This window comes from Pseudonaja textilis, chromosome 1 (genome assembly GCF_049901715.1).
Source record: "Pseudonaja textilis isolate UNSWEBS1 chromosome 1, rPseTex1.2, whole genome shotgun sequence".
In the NCBI taxonomy this organism is placed as follows: domain Eukaryota; kingdom Metazoa; phylum Chordata; class Lepidosauria; order Squamata; family Elapidae; genus Pseudonaja; species Pseudonaja textilis.
In genome coordinates this window covers 271,563,014-271,590,427 of record NC_141990.1, presented here as the reverse complement: position 1 = coordinate 271,590,427, position 27,414 = coordinate 271,563,014, and the positions used below count along the sequence as shown (strand labels likewise).

The following is a 27,414-nucleotide window of genomic DNA, read 5'->3' as shown; positions in this document are numbered from 1 at the left end:
TTTTCACCCTCTCCTGGGGACACCAAAACAAGGCACTTCTCCCCTTGTTCTTTGATTTAGCTATCTGTCCTTGTTTAAAGGAATTCAGTACTTTCCATGCACACAATGAATTCATCTTTGTTGATCAATGTTATGCTTAAAAACAACAACAAAGGAAATGAACAACAAACAGTTTTCACAAGTGTTCTTGATAAAGACAGCAGCTACAGAGGATGGGGTGGAACCCCCTCAACAGAATTGTATTAGACTTGATGGGAGAAACAGATCTTTTAAACAGCAGTATTTTGAAGTGAGCATCAGGCGGAACTAGTCTGGTGTAAAGAGATTTTACCAAGCCACTAAAAGTAACAGTGCAATTTTAAAGCATGTCTATTTGATGTCCTAATTAAATCAAATTACTTTCCAGGAAGTATGTTGTGAATTGCAGCCTATATTTAATTAAATCACAGTAGAATAAACAAAGTATCTCTTTATCCTCTCAGAGTAATTTTTAATCTTCAAGAATTAATTTCTGAGCATAAAAACAGTGCATTCAAGACTAAAGCTATACCTTCAAGAACCCAAACTTGCTGCAGAAATCAGCACCTTTCCTTGAATTCTCCCTTCCCCCTTGGTAAGAAAAACAGAAGAACTTGAGTAAATTCATCTTCTAGCACAGGGGTGTCAAATTTGATTTCATTGAGGGCCGCATCAGGGTTGTGTTTGATCTCAGGATCTGACATGCGCATGGCCAGGGTGGGCCTGGCCAGCTTGTCTTTACTTGTGCCTGTGGTAGCCTGAGCACTCTGCCAGCAAAACTGGGCTCCTGAGCTCCATTTTCAGCTGTGACAGCCTCCTGCAACCCTCTGCCAGCAAAAAATGGAGCTCAGGTGGCCAACCTGGATGCCATTTTTGGCTGCTATGACCTCCTGCAGCCCTCTGCCAGAAAAAAATGGAGCTTCATTTTTGCTGGCAGAGGGCTACAGGAAGCCATCATAGCCAAAAACAGGGCCTGAGAGGTCCACGTACGGCCCTCCCAACCTCAGTTTTCACTGGCAAGAGGCACCAGAGTTTCCAGGGCAGCTCTGCAGGCCAGATCTGAGCACCCCACGGGTAGCATCCAGCCCCTGGGCCTTGAATTTGACACCCCTGTTCTAGCAACTCCAACCAAAATAGTAATAGATGATTTTATTTATTTCATTTGTCAATCTCCTACAAGATAATAGGTATAAGTATAAACATATACTTATACTATAAACATAGTTATGAATACATGAAATGGATACATATAAGAAAAATAAAAAAACCCAATAGGACAGGGACGGTAGGCACGTTGTGCACTTATGCACGCCCCCTACAGACCTCTTAGGAAAGGGGTGAGATCAATAGTAGACAGTCTAAGGTTAAAGTTTTTGGGGTTTGGGGAAGAAACCAGTCAGGTAGAGTATTCCAGACATTGATCACTTTGTCGCTGAAGTTGTATTTCCTACAATCAAGTTTGGTACAGTTAACCTTGAGTTTGTATTTATTGTGTGCTCTTGTGTTGTTATGGTTGAAGCTGAAGTATTAATTGACAGGTAAGTTATTGCAATGTATGATTTTATACACTATACTTAGATTGGACCGAAGGCGGTGTAGTTCTAGGTTTTCTAGGTGTAGAGTTTCAAGTCTGGTGGCATAAGGTATTCTGCAATGAGTAGAGGAACGGAGAACTCTTCTTGTGAAATATTTCTGGACTTTCTCAACTGTGTTAATAATATCAGTTACGTAATGTGGTTTCCAGACTGATGAGCTGTATTCAAGTATTGGTCTAGCAAATGTTTTGTATGCTCTAGTTAGTAGTGTGATATTACTAGAGAAAAAACTACGTAGGATTAGGTTAACAACTCTTAATGCCTTTTTGGCTATGTAGTTACAGTGGGCTCTAGCACTTAGATCATTAGAGATGAGTACTCCAAGATCCTTGACAGAGTTTGGATCATCAACAAGGTCTTGACTATTCAGCTTGTATTTTATTAGTGACAACTGGAAGGCACAAAGCCCCTCCAATCCTGCAGTAATGCCTAATACAATTTCCCCGAATCCTGACATCACTGTAATTTGTCTCTCCTTGCTTTTTCAGAAGTGGTTAATGATATGGAATAGAAGCCAAGGAGTGCACATTATCAGGAAAATGAAAAGTTGAATAAATCGTAAGAGGAAGAAAATAGGATTATCTTTTAAATGATGTTATAATTCTGTATAATAGTGTTTCTCTCTCTTTTTTATTCAGAAACCAGGGTTCTAGTCCTGCCTTAGGCTCAGGGGATTAACCCCTGCCTTGGGTCAATCACTTTCTCTCAGCCCCAGGTAGGAGACAATGACAAACCACTTCTGATAACCATGCCAAGAAAACTGAAAGGACTTGTCAAAGGCCATCTCTGAGAATCAGACATGATTGAATGAAAAAAAAAAGTATAGTGAACAAATATGTGAATAGGCAGAGGAGGACCTAGATAATGGGAAAGGAGAACATACTAACTGCTTAACTTTCTTGGCACCTGGAACAAACATTAGTGAAAAACTGCACAAAAGAAATAAGTTTTACGTGTATATAAAATGATTCTTCCAACACCAGAAATACTTTTTTCAATTACAATATTTTTCGAACAAATGTTTATTTTCAAGAACACATGCTAGTCATACAGACTCAATAAAGGCACTTTGTCAAATGTCACCATAGAAGCATATGACAAGTCATGTGATCTATACATTTCAGTGATGATAAATATGAAGTGGTTGCATTGAAGCTGACAACTAGAATGAGGAAATAATGCAAATCTTGGCTGTTGAGTGTGTTGACAAATGAAAGAAAAAAGCAGACAATGTACAAGGTAACAATACACAAACATTTTAATGATTTGGTTTTGATAAGAATGCAAATATAGTGGAATGTTCTGTAAAGGCAGTTTTAGGATAACTTGAGCCATTGGATGCTTACTTAAGGATTATCTTTTCAGAAAGGCTATGATCCAGGCATAATTAAATAATGAAGTATTAATAAGTGATGCGAGATCTGTAATAACTTATTTGAACATTGTTCCCTAACAATATTCAACTTCAAAATTTGTTCTATACTTATGTTCTATGTTTTCATACTAAGGAGATATAATGTTTGTAATATATCCTTTTCCAAATAATCCCCAGAAAAACCTTGTGATGAAGGTTGTAAGCTGAGTAATAATGACTGGTTCCAAGTCACCCAATGAGTTTCTGTGGTTGAAGGTAGACATTAATTTGGGGCCGTCTTTTTCTAAATTAGCATTCTAGCAATTAGATTACTATGGTTAAGTTGATTCTACACAGTATTTTATAATAGTTAAAAATTAACTTCCATCCAAGTTTTCTAAGTTGAATAAAAACGGATCCATTAGAACTGTGGTCGAAGTAATTCAGAAATTAATAACACATTCTTCCAGGATTGTTTGCTTCACTTTGATCCCAGTTTGAAGATTTATTATTCTTAGGGGCTTTTTGTATTATTTCACTGCACTCCCAGAAAATAATTTCTTGTTAATTGTTTTAATGTTTGCATTTACATTCCTAAATTCTATCCAACAGGCTTTTCAAATATGATGGAATTAAAGTTGAGATCATATCAAAGGCAATTTCAGTCAGGCAGGGAGTGTTTTTTACTGAGGATCAAGGATAGACATTTTTCCAGGTCACTGAAACATAGACTTCATGTATGAGCACTTGGATGATTGATGCAAAATCTCTATTTGTCTAATAGGCTTAGCTAATAACACATAGTTAATCAGAATAGATGTGGTTTTGCCATTAACTTCCCACCCATTTTATTTATGTCCTAAGACTAATCAACCTCCTGTGTGCCTTTTCAACACCTTCTCATTTTACAGAGGGCCTCTTCCTTAGAATAATGAAACTGGCTTTTATCAGGCTGAAAGACAACAGCTTCTGTGAAATCTCACAACGTTACATTAAAAAAATTGAGAATAGGAAAGAGGAATCTGGGAGGACACAAATATCTTAATTTCTGAAATCTAGAACTAGGAATAGTAGAAGCCAGAGGGAACCTAAGTATATCCAATATTGCATACATCATTCATTTTCTCCCAATGAACATTTAATTTTCTGATCATGAATAATAGTTATATTTTTTAAGACACAAATTTATGGCTTATACATTTTTCATTTTTCTATTGGCATGCCTTTAAACACGTTGTGCAAAGAACCGTTGGGAAAGGGAGGGAGAAAGAGAAGAGGAGAACCAACAAGAAGGTGGATGGGCTCAGTTACAAGTTATCCCCATTGCTAATCGTTATCCTATTTCTATGGTGCAATTCCTGATGGCTGCTGAATATTTTCCTGTGTTACAAAGTGATTTGTTTTAACCCTTTGGCTTTGTGGTTCTTTTTCAGTCATTAGCCAATACAGGATACATCCACAAATCAGAGATGGATAGTGTCTCTCTTCAGATCACTGTTAATATCTTCCTTCGGCCAGCCTGTAAATGCTGCCTTACATTCTCTGTTGCATAGCCTAAATTAAGAAGTGAAAGCCTGATTTATCAGACCTTAGTTCAAGTCTTTCATGGGACAGTCCAAATTCCCCTGTAATTTATTCCATTTAAATAATATTATGCAAATAATGCAAATTAGTGTATATCAGCTGCATCATCTAAATGATATCATTATGCAAATGATACTAAATTGCTACAATGACAAACAATTCAATTTACTAGGTGCCTCATCTACCTATTAGTCTGTTATAAATTGAGATTTTACTAGACAGTAATGTGAAATAAACCCACGGAAAACAAATAGGGCAAAAATAGACCAAGATGAGGAGGCAGAAGCTGCAAAAATTGTATAACCAAATGCATCATGTAGAGTGGCTAAGTTGCAGAGAAACACCTTTCTTACTTCATAGAAGTGAAGGAGAGAATAATTGAAATGGTACAGAAGCAGAAATATTCCTCCACTGTTTCCTCAGAGGAAACAATGAAAGGCTTGTTCTTCTCTGCTTTGAGGTGTTAAAGAGTTGAGAATAACCTGGTGTCATGTGATGAAGACAACTTGATAGGAACAAGACAAAATGTATGTTGACAGGGAGGGCATTTACCATTTTGATTCGAGGAATCTCTTATTTTAAGAATCAAGCAATGTGGATGATTATACAAGACCTTACCACAACTTGATGGAAAAGTTGGTAGAGTAAGTGGTCTGTGTTGCTACTTAGGCCTAGGAAAGGAGGATCAGACATCAATGGAATCTGGACCTAGAAGGGTATTTATTGTATTTTTTCCCAGGCTTGACTCTAGGGATGGAAAATAGCAACCTTCAACAGCAGCAGCAGCAGCAAGGTAAGAAGGCCTTTTCAGTGATGCCTTCAATCTCCTCTGGCATGCCCTCTCCACTGAAATATGTCAAATACCTACTTTGTCTTTTTATTCTTCCATTGCATGCATATTAATATGTAAATGTTTATAGATGTGGGTGCATGGATATTCATTTACACCAGCACACACACACTACTGTTGAGTCCAAAATATGAGCTGCTTCAAAGAAATTCTGATGCCTCCCTGTGGCTCCACTTGAAATCCTACCACGTCTGCCAGAGAAAAGGCTTTAATCTTATCACAATTATCACCCTGCGGAAATGATTTGGAGAAATCCCCACTCTTTGCTTAAATCCATATCTATTACAATCATCTGAAAAGTTAGGATAGTTATTTTTTAGAGTTTTATAATGTATGAGCCTGCAATATAAACAGACATTTCCAACCCTCTTCCCTATACATTTCTGCACAAGAAATTTTCTGACTTAACTCACTTCTGACACTGAAATCCAACCAAGGAGAAAAGCACAATGGAAAATAATGAAACCATATGCAATCAATAGGGTTTCATAAAATTGCTCTCTGTCCCAGTTTTTATTTTATATGTCGGTTATCACGTGGATGATATCACATGTCTTTAGTTTGGCCTTCACATACTGATTAGGTTAATTCTTATTCCCCAAAGGGACACCATTTCCTTCATTCATCTGTATTTCTGGTCACTGGTATTTGCTTGGCAGAATTGCCCATGGTTTAAAGTTTGTTCTACCAACAAAAATCTCAGAACCATTCTCAGATAAAAAAAATGATTCAACTTTGCAATCTCAGTAAGTTGTACTGCAAAGCAAGCTTTCAAAAGAAAACAGAAAATAACAGTAACAACTTAATTAAGAGAATAGAGTAATTAAAACATTTAGACTAGATACTAATGAGTAATTATAGTTACATTGAATACTGTACCAGTAACTTGTCAACACCAAAAGTAGATTTGAAGCTGGCTTAAGAAGTCAATACATGATTTATAGACTGGCTATATATATAATTATACATTACATGGGCTGCTGGGAGTCTGACCTACTGCTGGCAAACAGTTTATAGAGACAAAGCTGTTACTGCTACAAGTGCAAACTGGAAAAGGTATTACAAGTTCACAGAATATACTGAGTCAGGAAAAACAAGTATTGCAATAACACTATTTCTAAAATTAGAGAGCAGCGATTCAAGGGAAAGGAATGAAATAAAACAACAGATTGAAAATTCCTATACTATGTTTATCCTTTGTGTACTTGGGATGAGCAGAAGTACAAGTCTGTCAATTGCAATTTGTAAAGGCTGAATCTATCAAGGTGGCAATCAGTAATTTCCAATCCAGAAAGGATTGGTTTGGTTTAAAAGTTTTCTCCTGAATAATCCAATTTCTAAATAAGGTTTTAAGTATGTGCAGTGTCTTGATGTAAAACCTGGTACCAGTAAAAAAACAACAACAAAGATTCAAGAAAAAGCTATTTCTAACCTACGTTGGAAAGGTTCTCCAAGAATCTATGAAATCCTTACAGCACCTATCACAAATTATCAGTATAATGCTTAATGTCTAAGCAAAAGTACAAGAGCCCTAACAATCCATTTATATGCACATTAGCTTTCCTTAGATTTCACCCTCTAGCTCTTTAAGGATTATACTTTCCAAAATTATCAGTCTAGCCATTTTGTGTAGTGATGTAATCTCCACACATCTGAAAGACAATAATATGGGCAATGGCTGCTAAGGGTGAAGTGAGGTGAGCCAGTGAATTAAGAGGCACTGGGCCTTCTTCAGAATGGGCAATGGTCAGGCCCAAATGCTTTTACTGCAATTCCTCCGTATATCATCAAATTTTGGTGATGTGATTGTAAAAATCAGTACAGAATCAAAATGTAGACCAGAGGCCTCCAAACGTGGCAACTTTAAGACTTGTGGACTTCAACTTCCAGAATTCTCCAGCCACCTATGCTGACTGGAGAATTCTGGGAGTTGAAGTCCACAAGTCTTAAAGTTGTCACATTTGGGGACCCCTGATGTAGACGATGAAAGATCAAATAGCCAGTCACCAACCCCCAAACCATCATCCTAATGTCACCTGTTTTGTGACATTACCAAATGCATCTTCAAAGCTTGTTAAAATGTGATCCGATGGTTGCCTTGCCCATTCCTTCTCAGCTTAGAATATTTTCACTTGGAAGCCAAGTTTTCTGTGACAATTCACTGAGCTGTTTATCTTAGATGCTTTGCCTTGATGTCACAAGTACCTGCGTGAGAAATGGAAGTGTGCGTCTCCAAGCATTCCATTTAATGTATTAACCCATGCCAGTCATCGAGGTATGAGAGAATAATTGCAGTCACAAGAGGTTTTGCATCATTTTAAAGCAATTACAGAGAGATCTGAAGTCATAGCATTGACACTCAATGATTCCTTTTAAAGTAATAATTCAAAGGAATTCTAAGAGTCACCAAAGTGACAATGCTAATTTAAGTGGTAATTGGACATCAGGAAAAGATCTCTTAGGCAGAAATGTGATAATATACATAAAAATAAGGGCATGTGATTTGAGCATCTGATTTATACTAAATAAGTAAGGAAATATAAAGATGGCATTTCACTCACATATTAGCCAGCAGTAAACATCTGAAACTAATCAATAAGGAACACAAATCCTACCACTGCTTCCATCTTCAATAAAAAATTTACAGAACAGGGCAATTATAATGGTGTTTTATTTATTTTTTTACTATATATCAAACTAAGGATTTTACACACACACAATCAGACCTAGTGGCTTTTACTATTTTACAATAGTCAAAATTTGCTGTTTCTGGAATACAGTATCCTGTATATAATCAGAAGCATTTGTTTTTAAATAGAGCTTGCTTCCTATTAAGTGTAAGACTATAGCCTAAATTTTCTGTGGTTATTTGGAAGCAGCAAGTTTTAAATAGGCTTATCCTTATGACTAGGCTGTGAGCCATATACCACTCAACCTTTTCTAAAGAAAAACCCAACATATTAATGGTTCCTTTGTATGTTTTAACAATGCACTCCTAGATATATCTATTTAAAAATAATTCCCACTAATTCAATAGAATTTAATTCCAAATTAAGCCTTTTTATCCTGACTAACAATTACATCTTTAATTCAATTTTAATTATTATCATTGTTAACATTATTAGGCAGCTAATAACCCCAGCATATTAAAAAAAACAATATTAATGGGCAGTAAAATAATTTAATGATTAAAAGCCTGGTGAAAAAGATACATTTTCTAAATGCTAAAATGTGGACAAAATATAGTTCCAAAGACCTGAATAATATAAGAATAGACCTGTGCAGATAAGCAATCTTCAAAAGGGACTTAATAATGTTTTCAATATCAGTGCCATAAATAGCTAAGTCTCAAGCAATTTAAGGCTCTATTACATTGTGCTTCAAAAGTAGTGCAGATTTTTCAAGACAGATATTAATATTGTACATTACAATGAATATATTCACACTGTAAATATTACCCCTTCAATCTTGCATAGTTACCAGGCAATCTCTTGTAATTTACATTAACTGCAGCTTTCAGGATTATCTCACAAAACAGGTACAGTGTGATATTCAAGTTGGAATAAAATCAAGAAGTCACCAGTATGGTTGCAACTGACATAGCAGATGTAATTGTGCAAAAGACAACTAGGTATAGGATTGCAAAATGACTGGTGGGTCTAAGCACTCAATTGCTATAATGGTCATCATACATTCTTCTCAAGCCCACCACCTGCATATTCTTAGGGCAGCCACATGGATGTGACACTCAGCATATCAAACTTGGATCTCCTTGGAGAATTAAGTTTATTATAGCTGTAAGCCAATTTTCTGCAGTATATTGTATCTAGAGAACTCTGCCTAAGGCTATAGCATCTGTCACAGTACTAACCAAGGTATACGTTCTATTTATTCATTTTTTTAGCATGCTGGCTAAGATTAAAATAGAGATGTTGGATTTCAGGTTTGATAATTTTTCTTGGGATATTGCCTTATAATTATTGTTAGTTTCCCTGAAAGTTTTACTCTTACTGCACATAAACAATCTGATTATTTAAGTTGTAATGAATAACAATGGAAAGGCAATCATTTGGGAAAGGCAGCTGCAGACTCAGAAGAGTAAAAAAATCCGGTAAATTAAAGGTGGACTCTTAGTTTCTGAAATACTGTATACTTTTGTTTGCTGCAGATATCACCAGTTTTGTTCAACCTAAAAAAGCAGTGAGGCAGCTACTCAAAAGTCTACAAAAGAGCTAAAAGATTTGTAACTATTTCAAATGATTATTATGAATCTTTTCCTAGCTATACCAATTTCCATTAGCTAACTTGGATTATTCAAGATTAAAATAATGGTAAATTCCGCGTGTTCATATATCATATAATCTTACAATGATAAGAAAATGAACGTAAGTAGCTAAATTCCCACCCAAATACAAATTTTGGATTATACACATAGAAGCCATGAAAGGCAACAATGATACTGAACAAATGTTTTTACAGCTGGAGGAAATGGAAAAGATGAAGCTAAGTTTAGCTAGAAGTGATATGCTACTGGATCAAACAAACAAACAAACACTGAAACCCCAACAGAATTTTAGCAGTAGGAATTGTTTCTCCTGACCAAACCAAAGTTGACTAAGTTCAACTGCAAGGACAAGTTTCTTGTCCTATCTCCTATAACAAGTCTATACAGTTCTGTCCCATCTTCAGTTTGACAAACTTTCAAATACACTGTTGACTTAAATTCCACTTGTGATCCATCAAGACACCCAAATTATTTCTGCACGTCTGGCTGTCTAGTATGGTCCTTCCATTCTACAATTATACCTTTTAACTTTTCTATCCAGTGTAGGACATTGCATTTCTCTCAAAGTGAAATTCTTGCTGATGATTTCTGCCACTTGTCCAGCATGCCAAGATACTTCTCAATTTTAATATTGTCATGTAAGCTTTTTGCTATCTCCCCCCCTTCTTTTGTTGGCTGCAAATTTAGTATTTTCTAACAATTCCAAATAATTTATAAATACTCGGGGATTGGAACCAAATGGTATGACATTATGTACACTAGACCAGGGGTCACCAAACTTTTGGACCTAGGGACCACCAAACTCATAATTTTAAATCTTGGAGACCACTAATATGAATTTTGACTGACGGTGGCTTGCTGACGTTGGTGGGAGAGAGAGAGAGCAATCTGATCTAATATCTCTCTCTCCCTCTATCACACACACACACACACACACAGAGGCAGGAGTGGGATTCAAATTTCTTAACAATCGGTTCTTGGCCGTGGCCTAATTTGTGGGTGTGGCTTGGTGGTCATGTGACCGGCTGGGCATGGCTCGTATGTAAATAAATATTTATGTAAATATTGAATTTTTTATTTTTTAAAAATGCAACTTTTACCCAAAATCAGGCAAAACAGGCAGGCAGATTGAGTTGCTCACAGAATCACAGATTCACTTAGAGATCTGTGTTTCTGCCATTGGCTATCTGAGTCTGCAACTGAATAATAGAACCTTCAGTCCTAAGGGAGGTTCGGCTCTGTTTAAAAGCAGAGCCGAAGATTTAAAGATTAGCTAGAAAGTAAGAAATCCAACGACTTCCTGCTTTCTAGCTAATCTAAATCTCCCGCACAGCAGAACAGCAGATGGTTGAGGGGAAAGAAAAAAAAACTTAGCAGACAAGTTTGCCAGGTAAAGAGTGGGCGGGGGAGGGTTCCCACGGGCCATGTGGTCGGCACAGCCTTGTGTTCCCGCGCAGCCTGGATTAATTGCTTTGGGGGGTGCTCTGGGGGTGACATTTCTCTGTGGACCACCAAAATTTTCTCGCGGCCCACCAGTTGGAGACCACTGCACTAGACATCTCCTTCTAGCTTGATGCAGAGCTATTGACATTCATTGTGAATGAATGTCAAATCAAGTTCTTTCCCTATTCCATGAAGTTATAGTGGTATATGTGGATATTTAGATCACTACAGATGAGAATCAGATAGATCAGAATAAGAGTTAAGGGTTTCTCAAGAAAATTCAATGCATTTCACCGACTTTTCTGTAGTTGGAGAGGGTCTCCCCAAATATAATCTTATTTTATCATGAAACTACATCACAATTAATGAGACATTAGTACACTGGATGTAATGCTATTAAATTATCTTCTCATAGGAAGAGTGTGAATACGGCATAAAAACATTCTCACATAAAATTAAATACTGGGATAAAAGCCCTTCAAGAAAATTATATTTATAATACAGATCTAAACCAAGTACAAGTAATTTATCCAAGTAAAAAGACACAATTAGTTTGGGGGGGAAAGACAGGAACAGCCCTATTCTCTAATGTGATAGTTAGCTATCTGGGGTAATATATTACCATAGCCAGTCATTTTATTCTGTTTAGCAGAAACAAAAGCATTTTGCCCATCTTTACAGAGTTCCAAAATAATTTTATTTTGAAACCTCACTCTTAGCAAAGCCATTGAAACCTCTCCCAACCTTTAAATATTTCATAGTTGTAAGCTTAGTATTCTCAAGTAATAAGTTAGCCCTTGTACAAGCTGTTCTGTATAATTTAATCCATAATGGCCAGGAAAAAGTGGTCTGTAATTTGTGTGACTATGCCCTAGTGGCTTAGGTTGAAAATGCTAAAGTTAAAAGTAATTTTTTTTTCATGGAATTGCTTGCTTGCTCAGAAGCTATATATAGGTAGTCCTCGATTTACGACCAAAATTTATGTTGCTAAGTAAGAAACTTGCTAAGTGAATTTTGTCCCATTTTACAACTTTTCTTGCCATATTTGTTAAGTGAATCACTGCAGTTGATAGTATAGAGTTGTTAAATGAATCTGGCTTCCCCATTGACTTTGCTTGTCAGAAGGTTGCAAAAAAGGGATCACATGACCCTGGGACACAGCAAGGTCATAAATATGAACCAGTTGCCAGTCATCTGAATATAAACCACATAAACCACAGGGATGCTGCAATGGTCCCACTTGGGAAAAATGGTCATGTGGGGTGGGTTTCTACTGGTTCTGTCCACCTCTGTAGAACCGGTAGCTCTGAAGAGCAGCAGACATAGAACTGGTTCTATGTCTGCTGATGTTTTTGCCCACACGCCTGCCCAGGCTCTAACCTGAACTTTATTTCCTGCTTTTTCAACTTCAGCTGCCGTGCGAGGCACAGCTGCAATTAAAAAAGCAGGAAAAAAGTGCTTTTTCAAAGGCTGCTTCTCTGCACGCAGCTTGCTGATGACGATTTACAGGCATGCACAGAGTGCAGGGAAGCATATCGTAAATCACCGAACCTCGTAAATCACTGAATCAGGTAGTTAACCCTGTCAGATCCCACCCCTGGTCATAAGTCACCTTTTTCAGTGCAATTGTAACTTCAAATGGTCACTAAGCAAACTGTTGTAAGTTGAGGACTACTTGTAGTACTGTTAGAAACTGGATTTAAAATTCTTTTGATCAATAAAATGTGATTTCTATAATCTCAGAAAGTTTCTGCTATAACCCTAGCAGTTATCTTCCATTTATTACAAATTTGTAACATTGTAGAAACTTGAAATCCTGTAGTCACATGCCAGAATCTGTTATGATAGCATAAAACAAGTAGTCAGATACGTATTTTTCTAACAAAAGATTAAAACTTTTTAATATTTTTGGAATTAAGCGTGAGTGGAAGAAAGGGGAGAAGAAAGTTCAAAATGACTAGTTCTTCACTGTTTTTCTTTCTGTAAAGAGAAAAGCAAATTCTTTCTTTTTGTGACTATTGTACAATAACCCAGTTTGTTAGTTAACTAACAAGTAAAGGTGTTTAATATGCTCTCATGTTTATAAAAATATCTCAGTTATAACACGTGCTTTTGGATGCAACCATTAGAATAAATATTTAGGAAAAAATACAGGAAATATCTGCAGGAGCAGAAAATATGTTCTGCAAAAGAACTTTTTACAGGATTTAGAGATGTAACTTGCAACCATTTAAGTGGCCTGTAGCACTGCACTTGAGTTTCCTAGAGCAAACCAGAAATGGATCGAAGCAAGAATTGGCCCTTTTTTATAATTTATGGGATTTGGAAAACACCCAAGCTAACACCTTGGCTAAGAAGATAGAAGACAGGCTCAAGATCCATCTGGATCTTGAGAGACTTGAACACTGGGCCATATCTAACAAAATGAAACTCAATGTAGAGAAAAGTAAAGTCCTACATTTAGGCAAGAAAAATCAAAAGTACACATATAGACTGGGTGAAACCAGGCTCAATAGCAGTAACTGTGAGAGGGATCTTGGAGTCTTAGTGGACAACCAGCTAAATATGAGCCAGCAGTGTGCAGCAGCCGCCAAAAAAGCTAATGCAATCTTAAGTTGTATTAACAGAGGGATACAATCAAGACCAAGTGAGGTACTAATACCACTCTATAAAGCCTTAGTAAGACCACACCTAGAGTACTGCATCCAGTTTTGGTCACCACATTATAAAAAAGATGTTGAGACTCTAGAAAAAGTACAGAGAAGACCAACCAGGATGATTAGGGGACTGGAGACTAAAACATACCACGAACGGTTGCAGGAACTGGGCTTGGCTAGTCTAGTAAAGAGAAGGACCAGGGGAGACATGATAGCGGTCTTCCAATATTTGAGGGGCTGCCACAGAGAGGAAGGGGTCAAGCTATTTTCTAAGACACCTGTAGGCCAGACAAGGAATAATGGATGGAAACTGAACAAGGAGAGATTTAACCTGGAAATAAGGAGAAACTTCCTGACAGTGAGAACAATCAACCAATAGAATAGCTTGCCCTCGGAAGTTGTGGGAACTCCATCACTTGAGACTTTCAAGAAGAGATTGGAGTGCCATTTGTCAGAAATGGTGTAGGGTCTCCCGCTGGAGCGGGGGTTGGACTAGATGACCTACAAGGTCCCTTCCAACTCTGATTATCTGTTAAATCTGTTAAAAATGAACATTCAAGAGAGTTAAACAACTATTTTTGCTCCTTCATTCGCCTTCCTTCCAAAAGCTTAACAAGTTGGCTCTGCTATCTATAACACTGTCACTATATCACTAGCTAGACCCTCTACATACTTCAAGTCAGCCAAAAGATTAGCTATCCAGTCTGCTATGAAAATTGCCTATTCCTAGAAATAGAACACTAGCAGCAATACTTAATGAAATCACTAGGCAGGCAGTCAAAGAGGGGAAAGTTCACTGAAAGTAGGTTATATTAGAAGGTTACAGACACCTGAAGGGGTACTATGTACCAAAACAGTTGCCAAGTTAAGATTCAGAGATTTACAGACAAAATTCATGTTTAAACCTTGATTGCTTGGTGCAGAAATAATAAACTTTGAAACATCTGAACAGTTCACAAGGAAGGACAATAACCTAAACGTTTGAAACTGCTAAAGATGAGTGAAAAGTCCCTGAAGATTTAGTTTGAAGGGATGCAGCGATGAGTTAAACCTTTCCGTTGTTCAATAATTTTGCAACAGTATTCCTTTCTCTGGGTATATTACATAGATCATAACGTATATTAAAATGACCTGAGGAACCTAAGGCAATAACAAATTTTTATCTCAACTGTTGTCAAATTAGAGAAAAGACAATATTTACATTTGTTGTTGATGGGAAACCCCCGACAGCTAGCCCTCAACTTATGACTGAAATCATGGTGGTGCTGAACGTATGACTGATCCCAAAGGTAGGGCTATTGCAGCGCCCCCATGGTCGCACGATCAAAATTCTTGTGACTGTTCCCGGGATTGATGACCACAGGGGTGCTTCAACTTTCTCCACTCATCTGGCCTCATCCATGTCCTACACTCCGTCCCTTCTGCTGGTCTCGCTGACCTTCTTCTGCTCCCACTGCTGAACAAGCATGCCATGCCTGGCCCATCACAAGGCAGTTGCTGGGACAGCTGAAACTTTCCTGGGTGCTATGACTTTGTGTCATGCTGGTGAGGCCTTCCAGAGCACTGAGCTTTCCACCATGCCTTTGGGGCTTCTGAGGGCCCTGAGATTCTGCACTTAGTTGAGGGGGCTTCTTGTAGCCATTTAGCTGCAGTGTTGGAAACAGCCCCCCAAAATGTGCAATTCTGGCCTGTTTATTGCCTCACAAGGCAAAGGGCAGGGAAGTTCAAAGGGCAGTGATGAGGGGGGGAAAATAGGAGGTGTATGTGGGGAGTTAAATAGGAGGCACTTCCTGATCTTTCTGAGGGTTGTGGATGGGAGGGACCAAGCCCAGAATTGTTTGAATTCAGGTGGATCCTTGGCTAACGATGGGTGGGATTCCATTAACAAAGATGGAGAGTGCCCTTGCTAAACAATATAGTCATGTGAAGTCACCTTTATCATCACTTAGCGACAAGAATTCCAGTTCTAATTGTGGTTGTAAGTTGAGGACTTCCTGAATATACTGTAGTATGAAACAGAAAAATCTGAACATTTGATTTGTGGCTTTGATGACTAGAAAACATTAGATAATAGAAAAGAGGCATATTTTTTTGTAATTATAGAGTAAGAGATAATCTGGTAATCAGATATTTATTTCCAAAAGAAATCAGAAACTTGTATTTCTTTTTATCTTTTCTTGTTGTACCTTTTCCTTTCTTTACTCTAGTTTTTGCTATACTTAATACTTTTAATAAAATTTATACAACAATCTGATCTAATAAATCAGTATTTTTATTTTTTTTCATGTACAATGATGAATTAAAGGCCATTGAGAGAGGAATTAATCATTTTTCAAAAAAGTATTGATCTAAACATTACATGTGAACTATTTATTTTGTTCCACCCTTATTATTTAAAGAAACATATTATTAAAACTATAAGAGAGAGAAAAATAGGATGATGATTAGTATCCTATTCAGTGATATGTTTTATTTTTTTGGCCCTATATTTGTTGTTTGTAATATCTTTTAATAATGTATCCAACTTTTTTTTAAAAAAGCCTCAAATATAACAGTAATGTTGAAATCTAATAAAGATGTTGGTGAACCTGTTAAGTTATTGCCTGTTTTGTTAAATACTGGTTCAAAAATTCTGAGAACTGTCTTGGGTTTGTAGATTACAAACATCATCATCTTCAATGTTTGTTTTGTGCAATTGGCTTTATAAAATGCGTCAAACATTGGGTAATAGTAAACCACTAAATGATATTATGGGCATATGTTTTAAAACAACCTCGAATTGGCATTGGATGTAGAAAAAGCAGGGTACAGTGGAAACATCTGGAGCAAGTTTTTGTTAAACATGGATTTCTTTATTCACTAGACTTAAAAGCTGCACTCTTATTCTTCAGTCAGGATTATTACAATAAAATTATTTCTTCACTTCTCAAGATGTGTGTCATAGAACTTTGTCAAGATTGGGGCAAAGGCCATGCGGCTCATCTATATGTTCATATAATGAAGAGATTGACCAAAATTATTTTGTAGAGCCAAGATTTAACACTTTCTTTAAAAAATGGCTGTTTTTCTAATATGTACTATTTATACATTGACTGTATTTTCTTTGGGAGTTTCTGATATTCTTTTAAAATATATTCTATATTTTAAAGCAATAAAATAAAAAGTTTTGAGAAAAAATAGCACTCTTCACAGGGTATCTGAAGGGGTGTCGTTGTTCAATATTAATTAGAAATTATTAAATAGTGGAACTAATTACCAAGAAAAACTCCTCTTCCTGGATGTGTTTAAGCAGAGATCTGACAGCAATTTTTCCGAGATGCTTTAAATTGGATTTTATGAGAACACTTTTGCAAAGAGAATGCACACAATCACATGAATAGATCTGACAATGAACACAAGTATTCCTAGTATTCTCTAACCTCTATAAGCCTCCTAAAACTTCATAGGTCTGGAGCCACAGGTCACTCCATTTCACCAGCAATAATAAATAATCTATGGTCCCCTATACTTGGCCAAAATATTCTTCTGCACATGGTCATTTATTTAGATATTTAAAACGCAAATAGTTAAATAACAAAAACATTTGCAGAGAACATTGCTACATTTATAATCTGCAAAGTATTTGAGTCAATCCACACAAAGAATCTTAGGTACATTTAAGAGAGCGGCAGTCAATAACAGGCATCCTCTTATATCTATCACCAGATCATTTTCCCCTCAGAAACAATAAACCACAGAAGCAGAATTTACATAAAATTATCTTGCTCCATTTTATTTAAGATTCTTTTTTCCAGTTAGTAAAAGAAAGATGTGTCTCTTTTTATACATATATACAAGTTCAGTTATAAAAATAGACAGCACATTCAAAGAGGAAAAAAAAGGCTTGGCATTTTTCTGATATTCCCTCTAAACACTGTATATACACATGTGAATCTGAGGGTGGCGGGGTAAAATCTTCATGATTTAACTTAAATATCCCTCCCCACCCCAATTAATCCCTCCAAATATTTTTTTAAATCAATCTAACTGAACTCATTTCTGCTATTTTCAGGTGTGCAAATCAGAAGCAAAGTCAAGAGGAAGCACTTGCTCTACACCCAGGGATGCCAGGCAAGGTGCATGAGACTGAAAAATCCTTTGCTGACTTAGCTAAGATCTTCACCTCATAACCTGGTTCTCCCTTGAAAGGTGAAATGCCCAGAAAAACAACAACAACCACTTACTGTCAATATGAAGGCAAGAGAACTGCCTCCCCCTTCATCTCAGTGCAATGAGGACCGTATACATATCATGCTAAAGCAGAGGGTTCCTGTGCATTCAGAATGGAATACCAGAGCAGAGTTGCACAAATGGCACCATTAACCTCTCACAGCTTCACTAGTTTTACAGAGCATTCATACAGTGCCAGATCACCACAGTGGGACAACTCAACCCTACTGAAGGATGTGGACACTGCTGACAAATAAGACCAGCTATGTGTGCATACACACATAATGACTTGGAATGAATGACGTTTTACTTTTAACTAGGATCAGAATGGAAAGAAAACAGCATTGCTCATCTTGTGTAATAAAGTGAACGGTGGTACTTAAATCATCGTCCAAAAGCTCTTCTATGGCACAATGAGGAGAGAAATAGTGACGTTTTCTCTCTCTCAGATTTGTTCTTGTTTACAGTCATTCACAAATTGTCATTCCATTTTAAAACCTTTGAACCCATATAAGCACATTTGGGGTTGAGGGAGCTTAAAAGATGTTGATGAATCTGACTCCTGCATATTACGACCTCGACGTTTTTTCCCCACTCTATGATTACAGAGCTGGCAATGCTTTTACAAAGAGCTCTAACCTGTTTTACTGCTGGGCTGACTAATAAAACCGTAGTCTAGTAATCCAGAAGCATGATATTGACAAAGATCCTTTTTAGGACACAGTGCAAAACTCTCCTTTTACCTGAATTCTATTCTTTATGGTCTCTCACTATTCATCACATTAGAACCATCCAATTATTTCTCCACAGCTTCTTCCAAAAGACAGAGCAGGAAGTTCCTCTGAATCTGCAGAGCACCTCCAAAGTTTATATGCTGATCTCTTTTATTTTAAAACCAAACTGAATTCCACGAAACCTGAAAGATGAGGGCAGAGGGTGCTGGTATGAGTAGGAATGAAGGGGGAGATCTTGCAGCCAGTCTCATATGGAAGTTGGATTCTTTCCCTGCATGATTTGTAGGATGCTACAAAAAACAAAAATCCTCAATGGAAAAATTAAGCCCAAGCATCCCCTGTGTCTCAGACCCTCTTCCTCACAATTCTGCAAAGGGTAGTACATCTGGACTATGCATGAAAGTGCACATAAAACACCTCTTGACAAGTAGTGCAGTAATCTTCACACCCCCATGGGATGAAAACAAGGCATCATCTATATACCCTTTTGCTGGTAGGCGTGGGCTACTTTGAAAGCCAGTATGAACATGTATAATAGGTTCCAGGGATTCAAAATTACTACCGCCCACCTGAAATATGGGCTCCTTTATACTGTTTTCTAATAGGGGTTTCTGGTGCCAAGGAGCTGGCTAAGCTTAAGTTCTTAGAGGATCCACAGACACTGTTTCCTTTGCTCAAGGAGGAAGAGGCGCTTGATAATCCAAAATCTGAAAGTCCAGCAGGTCGTATAAGTGGAGTCTGGAGAGGGCTACCCGAAGGCATACCTAGCCAGGGGGGAAAAAAAGAGCACAACAAAGTAATAGTAGTAATAGTAAATACTTCCTCAACATATTATACCTGAAACATAACTGTTTAAATGAACACAGTATTAAATCTGCAGGCATGATAACTGACTATGACTTTCAGTGAAAAGAAAGACAACGGCTGACTTTTTGATAAACCCAAGCAGATTTAAGAATAGTTAATGAAGCGTGAAGCATCTGAGCCTATTCCTTTTAATGCAATTTATAAAAAACAACCTATAAACGTTGTCTGTTCAACCGTTGTCTACTTCGCTGACAGAAAACGTTATTAGTGCAAGGTGATTCCACAGGGAAGATGCTTTCCAATTAAAAAAATACAGTAATAAAAAAACTGATATGGATTGGAAGACTAGGCAGTTGTACCCAACTGCATTTTTTCTCAGGAATCAACCCGTGAATTTTATATGCATATTAGGGATTCCTTCAGGAAGACATGATTGGGTCTCCCTTGATAACTCCCCGAGTGCAGAGCCTACCTTTAGACACGTTGTACCCATAGGCTGCATAGGCTGCAGCTGAGGCCGCAGCTGCTCCTGCTTTAGCCCCTGCCATGGCAGCTGCACTTCCCGCAGTCGATTTTCGGCTCCGGCCTTTTGTTGTGCTTTTGGATCCACTATTTGTACCTTTGGGCCGACCTCGACTTCTACCTGAATGACCTCTTCCTGTGACGGGCAAATCTTGTACTGAAATTCCTTAACAAAACAAAGAAAGAAAGAAAAGAAAAGAAAATGTGTAAGCATCTAGCACTGTATTAGAATAGTCTCTAACGAGCTTCATCAGATCTTCCTTTATGGATAAACAATGTATAATTTATTAAAGATATGTCATTCTCCAAACTAGCTTGTTAGCAGATATACCACATTCTTAGTTAAGAAAACATTTTGTGAGAAGAATGCTTTATCCCTATACTATTTTCATTACAAATTCTTACTAAATTTATGTGGACAGTGAATGAATCTCTTGTTTGCATGAGTTATCTTTGTAATATAATATTCCACAAGTGTTTTATATCCGTTCAGCAACCACCTTTCCTTGATCTGTATCTAAATCCAAGATTTGTATCCAAAATTAATTAGTTCTGTGCACAGAAGCTTAGCTCACTCTGCTTAATAAATGGAGACCTTAAAAAATCTAAAACATTAATATTCCCTTCAAAAGAATAGTCTCAATAAAAATATTCTTTTTACTAATTTCTTATCTATACTGATGAAGCCTCGGCTGCTATAAGTAACCCCCCCACCCCAAGAACCCTTAGGATCATATCATATGGCCCAATAGAAGTACTGACCCAAATGCCCGAAGTTTCAAAAAAAGGGCAAATGCCATATTGGGAATCGTTTGCAAAAGGACTGAAAATAAAATTACCAATACTGTCATGCTCTTATACAAATCTCCAAATCTAAATGCACAATTCTGGTTATCTGTTTGAAAAAGGAACTTATAGAGTACAGGAGAGGGGAACCAAACATGATCCAAGGAACTGACACTCCTTCCTGGTGAAAAAAAAAAAAAAGCTACCATGGTTGGGCACTTCAGCTTAGATGAAAAGTTGTGCGTATGATTGAGGTGTATAAAACCATATACAGCAGGAGAAACAGGACAGGAAGAAGGGTTTTTTTTTTTAATTTATCCCCTACCCACCCCATCTAAAACATTAGATGTTCTTCAAGGAAACAGCCCATAGTAAATAGATTACATAATATCTCAAATACAGTATCTTCACTCATATATGCTCTGCTAGGACATTATAATTCTTTTCATTAGTGTATATGGCACTGAGGTTGAAGATAAAGTGATTTGGCAAAAGGCACCAAGTTGCGGAATTAATCCAATCACAGCTCCCACTTGTAAGTCACTGTAGATGCTTGTATCAACTTCTGAATTTAATTTACAAGTAAACATCTCAAAGACATAGAGAATTGGTCAGGACATACCATTTTACTGATCTAACATAACTGAATAGGACATTCTTTTCTGAATTGCCTCTTCTCCAATATTTTGCAAATCTCATAGTAATATGCAATATATACGTAGAATTCCAAGCATTTATTCCTAGCCCAAGGTTACAGATAAAAACTAACCATTCATGTTATCAGAGACAGAGCCAGTGACGGAAGCTGGGGAGTTGGTAGCTCTTGACTGAGGTGCAGAAGATGCTGGATCATCTACAATCACAAGCATGTCATTGCTGCTTTCATCAGGGGGGATGGAACCCATGTGCAACTCACTGTTGATGGAAATCTAAATCATAAACAAAATCATGTATGTTAGTTTAAATTACACTAGTAAATGAAATATGCTTTCTGACAAGATGTGACTCAAAGTTTCCTTCTACAACTTGCCTCTGCGCCAAACACATCCCTCTGAGCACCAATGTTTTAGCCTAGTTTAGCTTTCCTTAGCCACTACTTCTTATCTTCTTTTCAATGAACTTTACCTCCTACTTTTAAAGAACACAGATTAGCTATTTTGTAAGTTAATTCTTGCATCAACTTCTGAATTTAATCTAAAAGTAAACAGATATGTTCTATCTCTGAAATTCACTATATTTGACATGAGCAGCTTTATAAATGGGAAGAATAAACAAATTCACTTCTGGAATTCAAAAAGGCCATAGCAATAGCAATTAAACTTACATACCACTTCATATTGCTTTACAGCCCTCTCTTAAGTGGTTTTCAGAGTCAGCATATTGCCTCCAACAATCTGGGTCCTCATTTTACTGACCTTGGAAGGATGGAAGGCTGAGTCAACCTTGAGCCCATCAGGATCGAACTCCAGGCTGTGGGCAAGAGTTAGTCTGCAATAATGCATTCTAACCACTGCACCACCACAGCTATGACAGTGCTTTCACAGTGATTCTCATGGGATGAGGAGGCTCACCACAGTGATTTATGTAAATCACACAATATGCATTCATCAAAAGACAAGCTAGTGGGCTTGCTTCCCATCATCTATCCTATTACTCTTGTTTATCTTTGCTTTTGTTTCTTATTTTCGGTTTGTTCCTAAACGAGTCATATAAATACTTACTACTTACATGTCGAATATATATGTATTTTCTGATACATCGATATATTTATTTGTTTATAAATTTTAATAAATTTATTTATGAAATGGCCAAGTTGTTTCCTCAAGAGATCCTTACCTCACTGAAAGGACTGGGCATTGCGGACTCTACACTAACAAAAGACTCATCACCATCAGCTGAAAGATTTGAATTATCTGCAGATGGAACAAATGGGACCACAAGATTGATGCCTTCTTTCCTTTTTCTCCCATCTAACTCATCTTCCTTCTTTTTCTGCAATTAAATTATAAAAAGAAATCATGAGGCTTGGAAATATATTTAGAAATTAAGCTAACAATATGCTAGTTCACCAACACAATACAAAGCAGTAGGATAAAAACAATTAATGTAGGAGTCCTGGTAGATCAGACCAAGTAATCTACCATGTTCCACATCCCATGCTGGGACAAGGTACTACTAGAAAACTTACCAATAGTCCATGAAAAAACAGACCTTAAACTTTATCCCTAGCAACTGTTCTTTAAGGGATATAACCTCTAAGTGTGAAAAAAAACAAGTATCATGATTATTTGCCTTTGATAAGTAGAGATAGTCCTCACTTAGCGACAGGGCTGGGATTCAAAATTTTTAACAACCAGTTCTGTGAGCATGGCTTAGGTGACGGGTGTGGCTTGGTGGTCATGTGACTGAGTGGACATAGTTTGGTGGTCATGTTATTGGCTGGGCGTCACCAACTCAATATCACTCACATCGAGGCACGCATCTCATCGCCTGGCCTCTCATGACTGTGGGGATGCTGCAACAGTCGTAAGTGTGAAAAATTGTCATAAGTCACTTTTTTCAGTGCCATTGTAACTTTAAATGGTCACTCCACACAAGCAAAGTACCAGCAAAGGAGGGGAAAAAAACTCCAGAGATGTTCCTGAGACAGGAAGTCTAGTCCTGCCAAGAATGTAATAAGGGTTAAGGAAGAGGAAGTTTCTGTAAGCAACACCAGAATGTTTCCTTCCTGCCTTCCTTACAGGATTAGGCCAGTAATTTCTTCTAAGAACCGGTCCTCTGAACTGCTTAGAATGTTAACAACCGGTTCTAGAGAACAAGTGCGAACTGGTAGAATCCCACCCCTGCTTAGCGACCATTTGTTCAGCGACTATTCAACGTTACAGTATTTATGCCTGGTCCTCAAGGTTACGGCTGTCGCAGCACCCATACAGTCAGGTGAGTCAAAGCAAAGTGAGCATGGAAGAGCAGGAGAAGCATGAGGTCCTGGCCTAACAACTACAACTGGAACTATCAAAACTGCAACTGCTAAGTGATGCATTATTTTTCGCCTAACGATTGTATCACTTAGTGGTGGAAATGCTGGTCCCAATTAGAATTGTGAAGCAAGGATTTTGCCAGTCCCATATCTTATATTAGATTATATTATGATATAATTTACTATTACTATTAAATCACCGTATCTAACATTTTAATAAAAATATTTGCATGAAAAATATTTTATAACAAGATGCTTTATTTGCCAATTTACAAATCTTAAGTTAACTCTAAAGTTGAGCAAGCTTTGTCTGAAAACTTCCATTCAAACAGCAAAATTGATCTTACTGAAAATTCTTCCTTCACTCTCTCTTGCTGTCTTTTAGATTGCAGTGTTAATCAAACGAAAATAACCAGACTCTCAGCCCTTTCTATGAAGGAGCTCACAAATCTTGAGGTTGGAGTGCATGGTGCAATACATGATAGAAAATGTTTTAAAAACTATTGGTGATTTTCATCCCCTGATGATTTTACATCAAAATATATTCTGGATGAGTTACTGGCTAGTAAGCACAAGGAAAAAAATGAACCTGAATAGAACAAACAATATAAGCTTCTGAAGATAAAAGTAAAATTTAATGCTATAAATATAAGCAATGGAGAAGGAATATTCAAAATACCTTTTCAGCATACTTTTCCCTTTTACGTTTACGCTCTTTGACACGGTTTGTTTCTTCCTGTTGTCGTTTCTCCTCCTGACGTTGACGCACTGTGTTCAGAAATATAGGAAAATGTCATGAACAGCACATTGTAAAATAGTAGAACACAGTTTAATGTTTACAAAGCAGGTTTGTATTAGTTCTGCAATTATTTATCCTAGTCCTTTAACTATATCCCTTTCAAATATAGCTCATCTGTTCCTCCAAGAAAATAATGTTTTAATTAGCTGTTATGAGATGCAAAATGCCTCTTGTATAAACATTTACCAACATGCATATGATAGGATGGACTTACAGTGTCAGCCTTTTTCTTGCTACTGTATTCTTGGTTTCATTTTAAATGAAAATCTACTACTTTTTCTATTTTTAAATGTTTTAAATGAGAACAATGCCAATTTAAGAATCTTTCTGGCTGTATTATATTGTTAAGTTTTAGCTAGATAAGCAGCAGCAGCAAATGTCCTTCTTCTGTATTTGAAATGTATGAAGTTTAGACAGAAGGGGGGGAAATCTCACATTGTTTCAAATATAGAAATATTCCACAGTGGTGCTTGAATGCATAGTAAGATCAAATGCCAAAATAAGGTTTAATTCTGCAGCAAATTAAAGCAAAATTAATCCACCTCAAATTCTAGTTCAAAATGCCAAGTAAAAATAGCAACATTGTCACACAGATGTATTAGGTAGGAAAGAGGATTTAGCATACATTTTTTTTCAAGCTCCTCATCATCCAGAAGTAGACTAACAACTTCCTTTGGTTTCAAGGTGTCTGGTTTGAAATTGCCACCTGAAATCACCATCCTTTGAATCTTAAAAAAACCAACCAAACAAACAAACAAACCAGGTTATTAATACTGGAGAAAGCATTTGAATTTTAAGGCAGTATTTAGAGACCATAACATAACAAAGCATCTTTCAAAATGTATTGTAGACTAGACTGTTTATCAACATATATTCTCCTTTGGGCCAAGCACTTTCACAACCCACCTCACAAGGTTGTTGTTGTTATGCGGAAAATGGGAAGAAAAAGGAAGATTGGGTATGTTCACCACCTGAGTTATTTGTAAAAATAATAAAAGCAGGATACAAATAAATAAAATAAAAATTTGAAATAAATATATTATTACTATTATGATTATCAATATATATTCAAATATGCGTATAAACATCTATGACTAAATTCAGGCTCAGATAAAAATAAAAGGAGACAGAGCATTGAGAAGTCAGTAACAATTGTGTGACCACTGTGAGAAATCCAATAAACAGGAAGAAACAAAATATTCTAGTACTTGGCAAGATCTCCTTCTCGTTACTAGAATAATGAGCCTGTAATTTCATTCTAGTCTTAAGAAGAATCCAGCTTTAAAAGAAAACAGGTGTACAACACAAAAACAATGGGACTTTGATGTTCTAAACAACCTATTCATTATACACATTGGATTGTAGCTATCACCATTTCCCATCATCACATCTATTGGTTGTTCTGGCTGAAGGAAACAAAGGCTATTATAGTTCAATACAACTGAAAAGCATCAGACTGTAAATCCGGAATAGTCTGAAAGGTACAATGCAACCACCTTACTAAAATCAAACATATTCCAAATTGATCAGTGTCAAAATTGGAATTCAACCTTAGAATGTTATATATGTATATCAGGGTTTTCAAACTCATGGCATTACATAATGACATCACGTGATGTCATGTTACGTATCGGGACATTTTTCTCCTTCGCTAAACCGGGCAGGGACAGCACATGATGCATCTGGCTTGCAGGGTGCAATTTTGATACCCCTGATGTATATCAACTCAACATTTCTAACAAATATATATTAATAAATATAAATAATAGAGAAAAAATTGTTGGAGAACACATCTTGTTTGGGTTTCTCTGGTTCTGGACTTGCCTTTTTGTTACTTGACATATATATGCAAATATTCCATATATGCAAAATGACCGAGCTGTTTTTGCACATGTATAATATACATTGTTTAAGACTGATAGCTTGTGCAAGAGAACTAGTATGGTGTAGTTAGAGCCAGAAACTGGGAGAGTGTAAGTTCTAATTCTGCCTTAGGCACTAAACCAGCTGGGTAATTCGGTCAGTCACTTTCTCAGACATAGAAAGAAGGTCGTGTCAAAACTCTTGCCAAGAAAACAGCATGAATTTGTCCAGGCAACTGCCATGTTCATTTTGTAAAGTACACATATTGCTTCTCCTTCTTGTTTAGTCACAGCAGATCTTGTTGGATCAGTGTTGTTATAAATCTCATAGTATTGGCCATCTTCTTCAGTGACTCACTTACTTGTGGTAACAGAGAGTGTTATCCTGCTTGTGCCACATGGCTTCTTCTGGCAACTCCACTCTGCACAATTCTTTCACAATCTCTATAGAAAGGCCTCTTGGTAACGCCACTAGATACCCATGCCACCCAGATTGCTTTCTGCAATCTCTGATGAAGAGGCCTGCTGGACAGTAATCCTGCCTCATGCTTTCTGCTTGGAATCTATAAGTAATGTTAGCTTTAGAAGCATAAATGAAAGGCTCCTTCACCAAGACCATGAAAGAGTTATATATAGCAGATGCAACATGAGCTGGTAACAAACTAGGTTGACTCTCTTTATCACCAGCTGAGCAAGTCACTCTGTAGAAGCTGCCATGAAAAAGCCATGAAGAGCCTAGGAAACGTAGTAAAATCTACAACTGAGCAAGAAGGAAGGATAGATCTACCTGGGCAACTGACCATTATGGGAAGAACAGCTTGTGGAAAGAGGAAAATGGCCACAGGTTCCTGAGCCTAAGATCTTGTAATCTGCAGTTATCGGCTACTTTATAGAGAAAACTGTCTACAAATAGAGCCACAAGGTTTTATCAA

At 37.0% G+C, this 27,414-nt stretch overlaps 1 protein-coding gene across 2 annotated transcripts in view; it reads right to left on the bottom strand.

Moving 5' to 3' along the window:
* Positions 1 to 17,531: 17,531 nt before the first annotated feature.
* INO80 (INO80 complex ATPase subunit) overlaps positions 17,532 to 27,414 on the bottom strand; it is a 53,526-nt gene continuing 43,643 nt past the window's right edge. The window contains exons 31-37 of one of the 2 annotated variants that reach the window (XR_015741033.1): positions 25,246 to 25,348; positions 24,501 to 24,589; positions 22,681 to 22,836; positions 22,173 to 22,314; positions 21,614 to 21,773; positions 20,009 to 20,224; positions 17,532 to 19,493 (exon numbers count right to left, since the gene is read on the bottom strand). Coding sequence is in view for 1 of the 2 variants with exons in the window: in XM_026710002.2 (XP_026565787.1) it covers positions 19,288 to 19,493; positions 20,009 to 20,224; positions 21,614 to 21,773; positions 22,681 to 22,836; positions 24,501 to 24,589; positions 25,246 to 25,348 (930 nt within the window). In the remaining variant the exon portion in view is untranslated. The remainder of the gene's footprint in view (positions 19,494 to 20,008; positions 20,225 to 21,613; positions 21,774 to 22,172; positions 22,315 to 22,680; positions 22,837 to 24,500; positions 24,590 to 25,245; positions 25,349 to 27,414) is intronic. The other variant, XM_026710002.2, reaches the window with a different exon arrangement.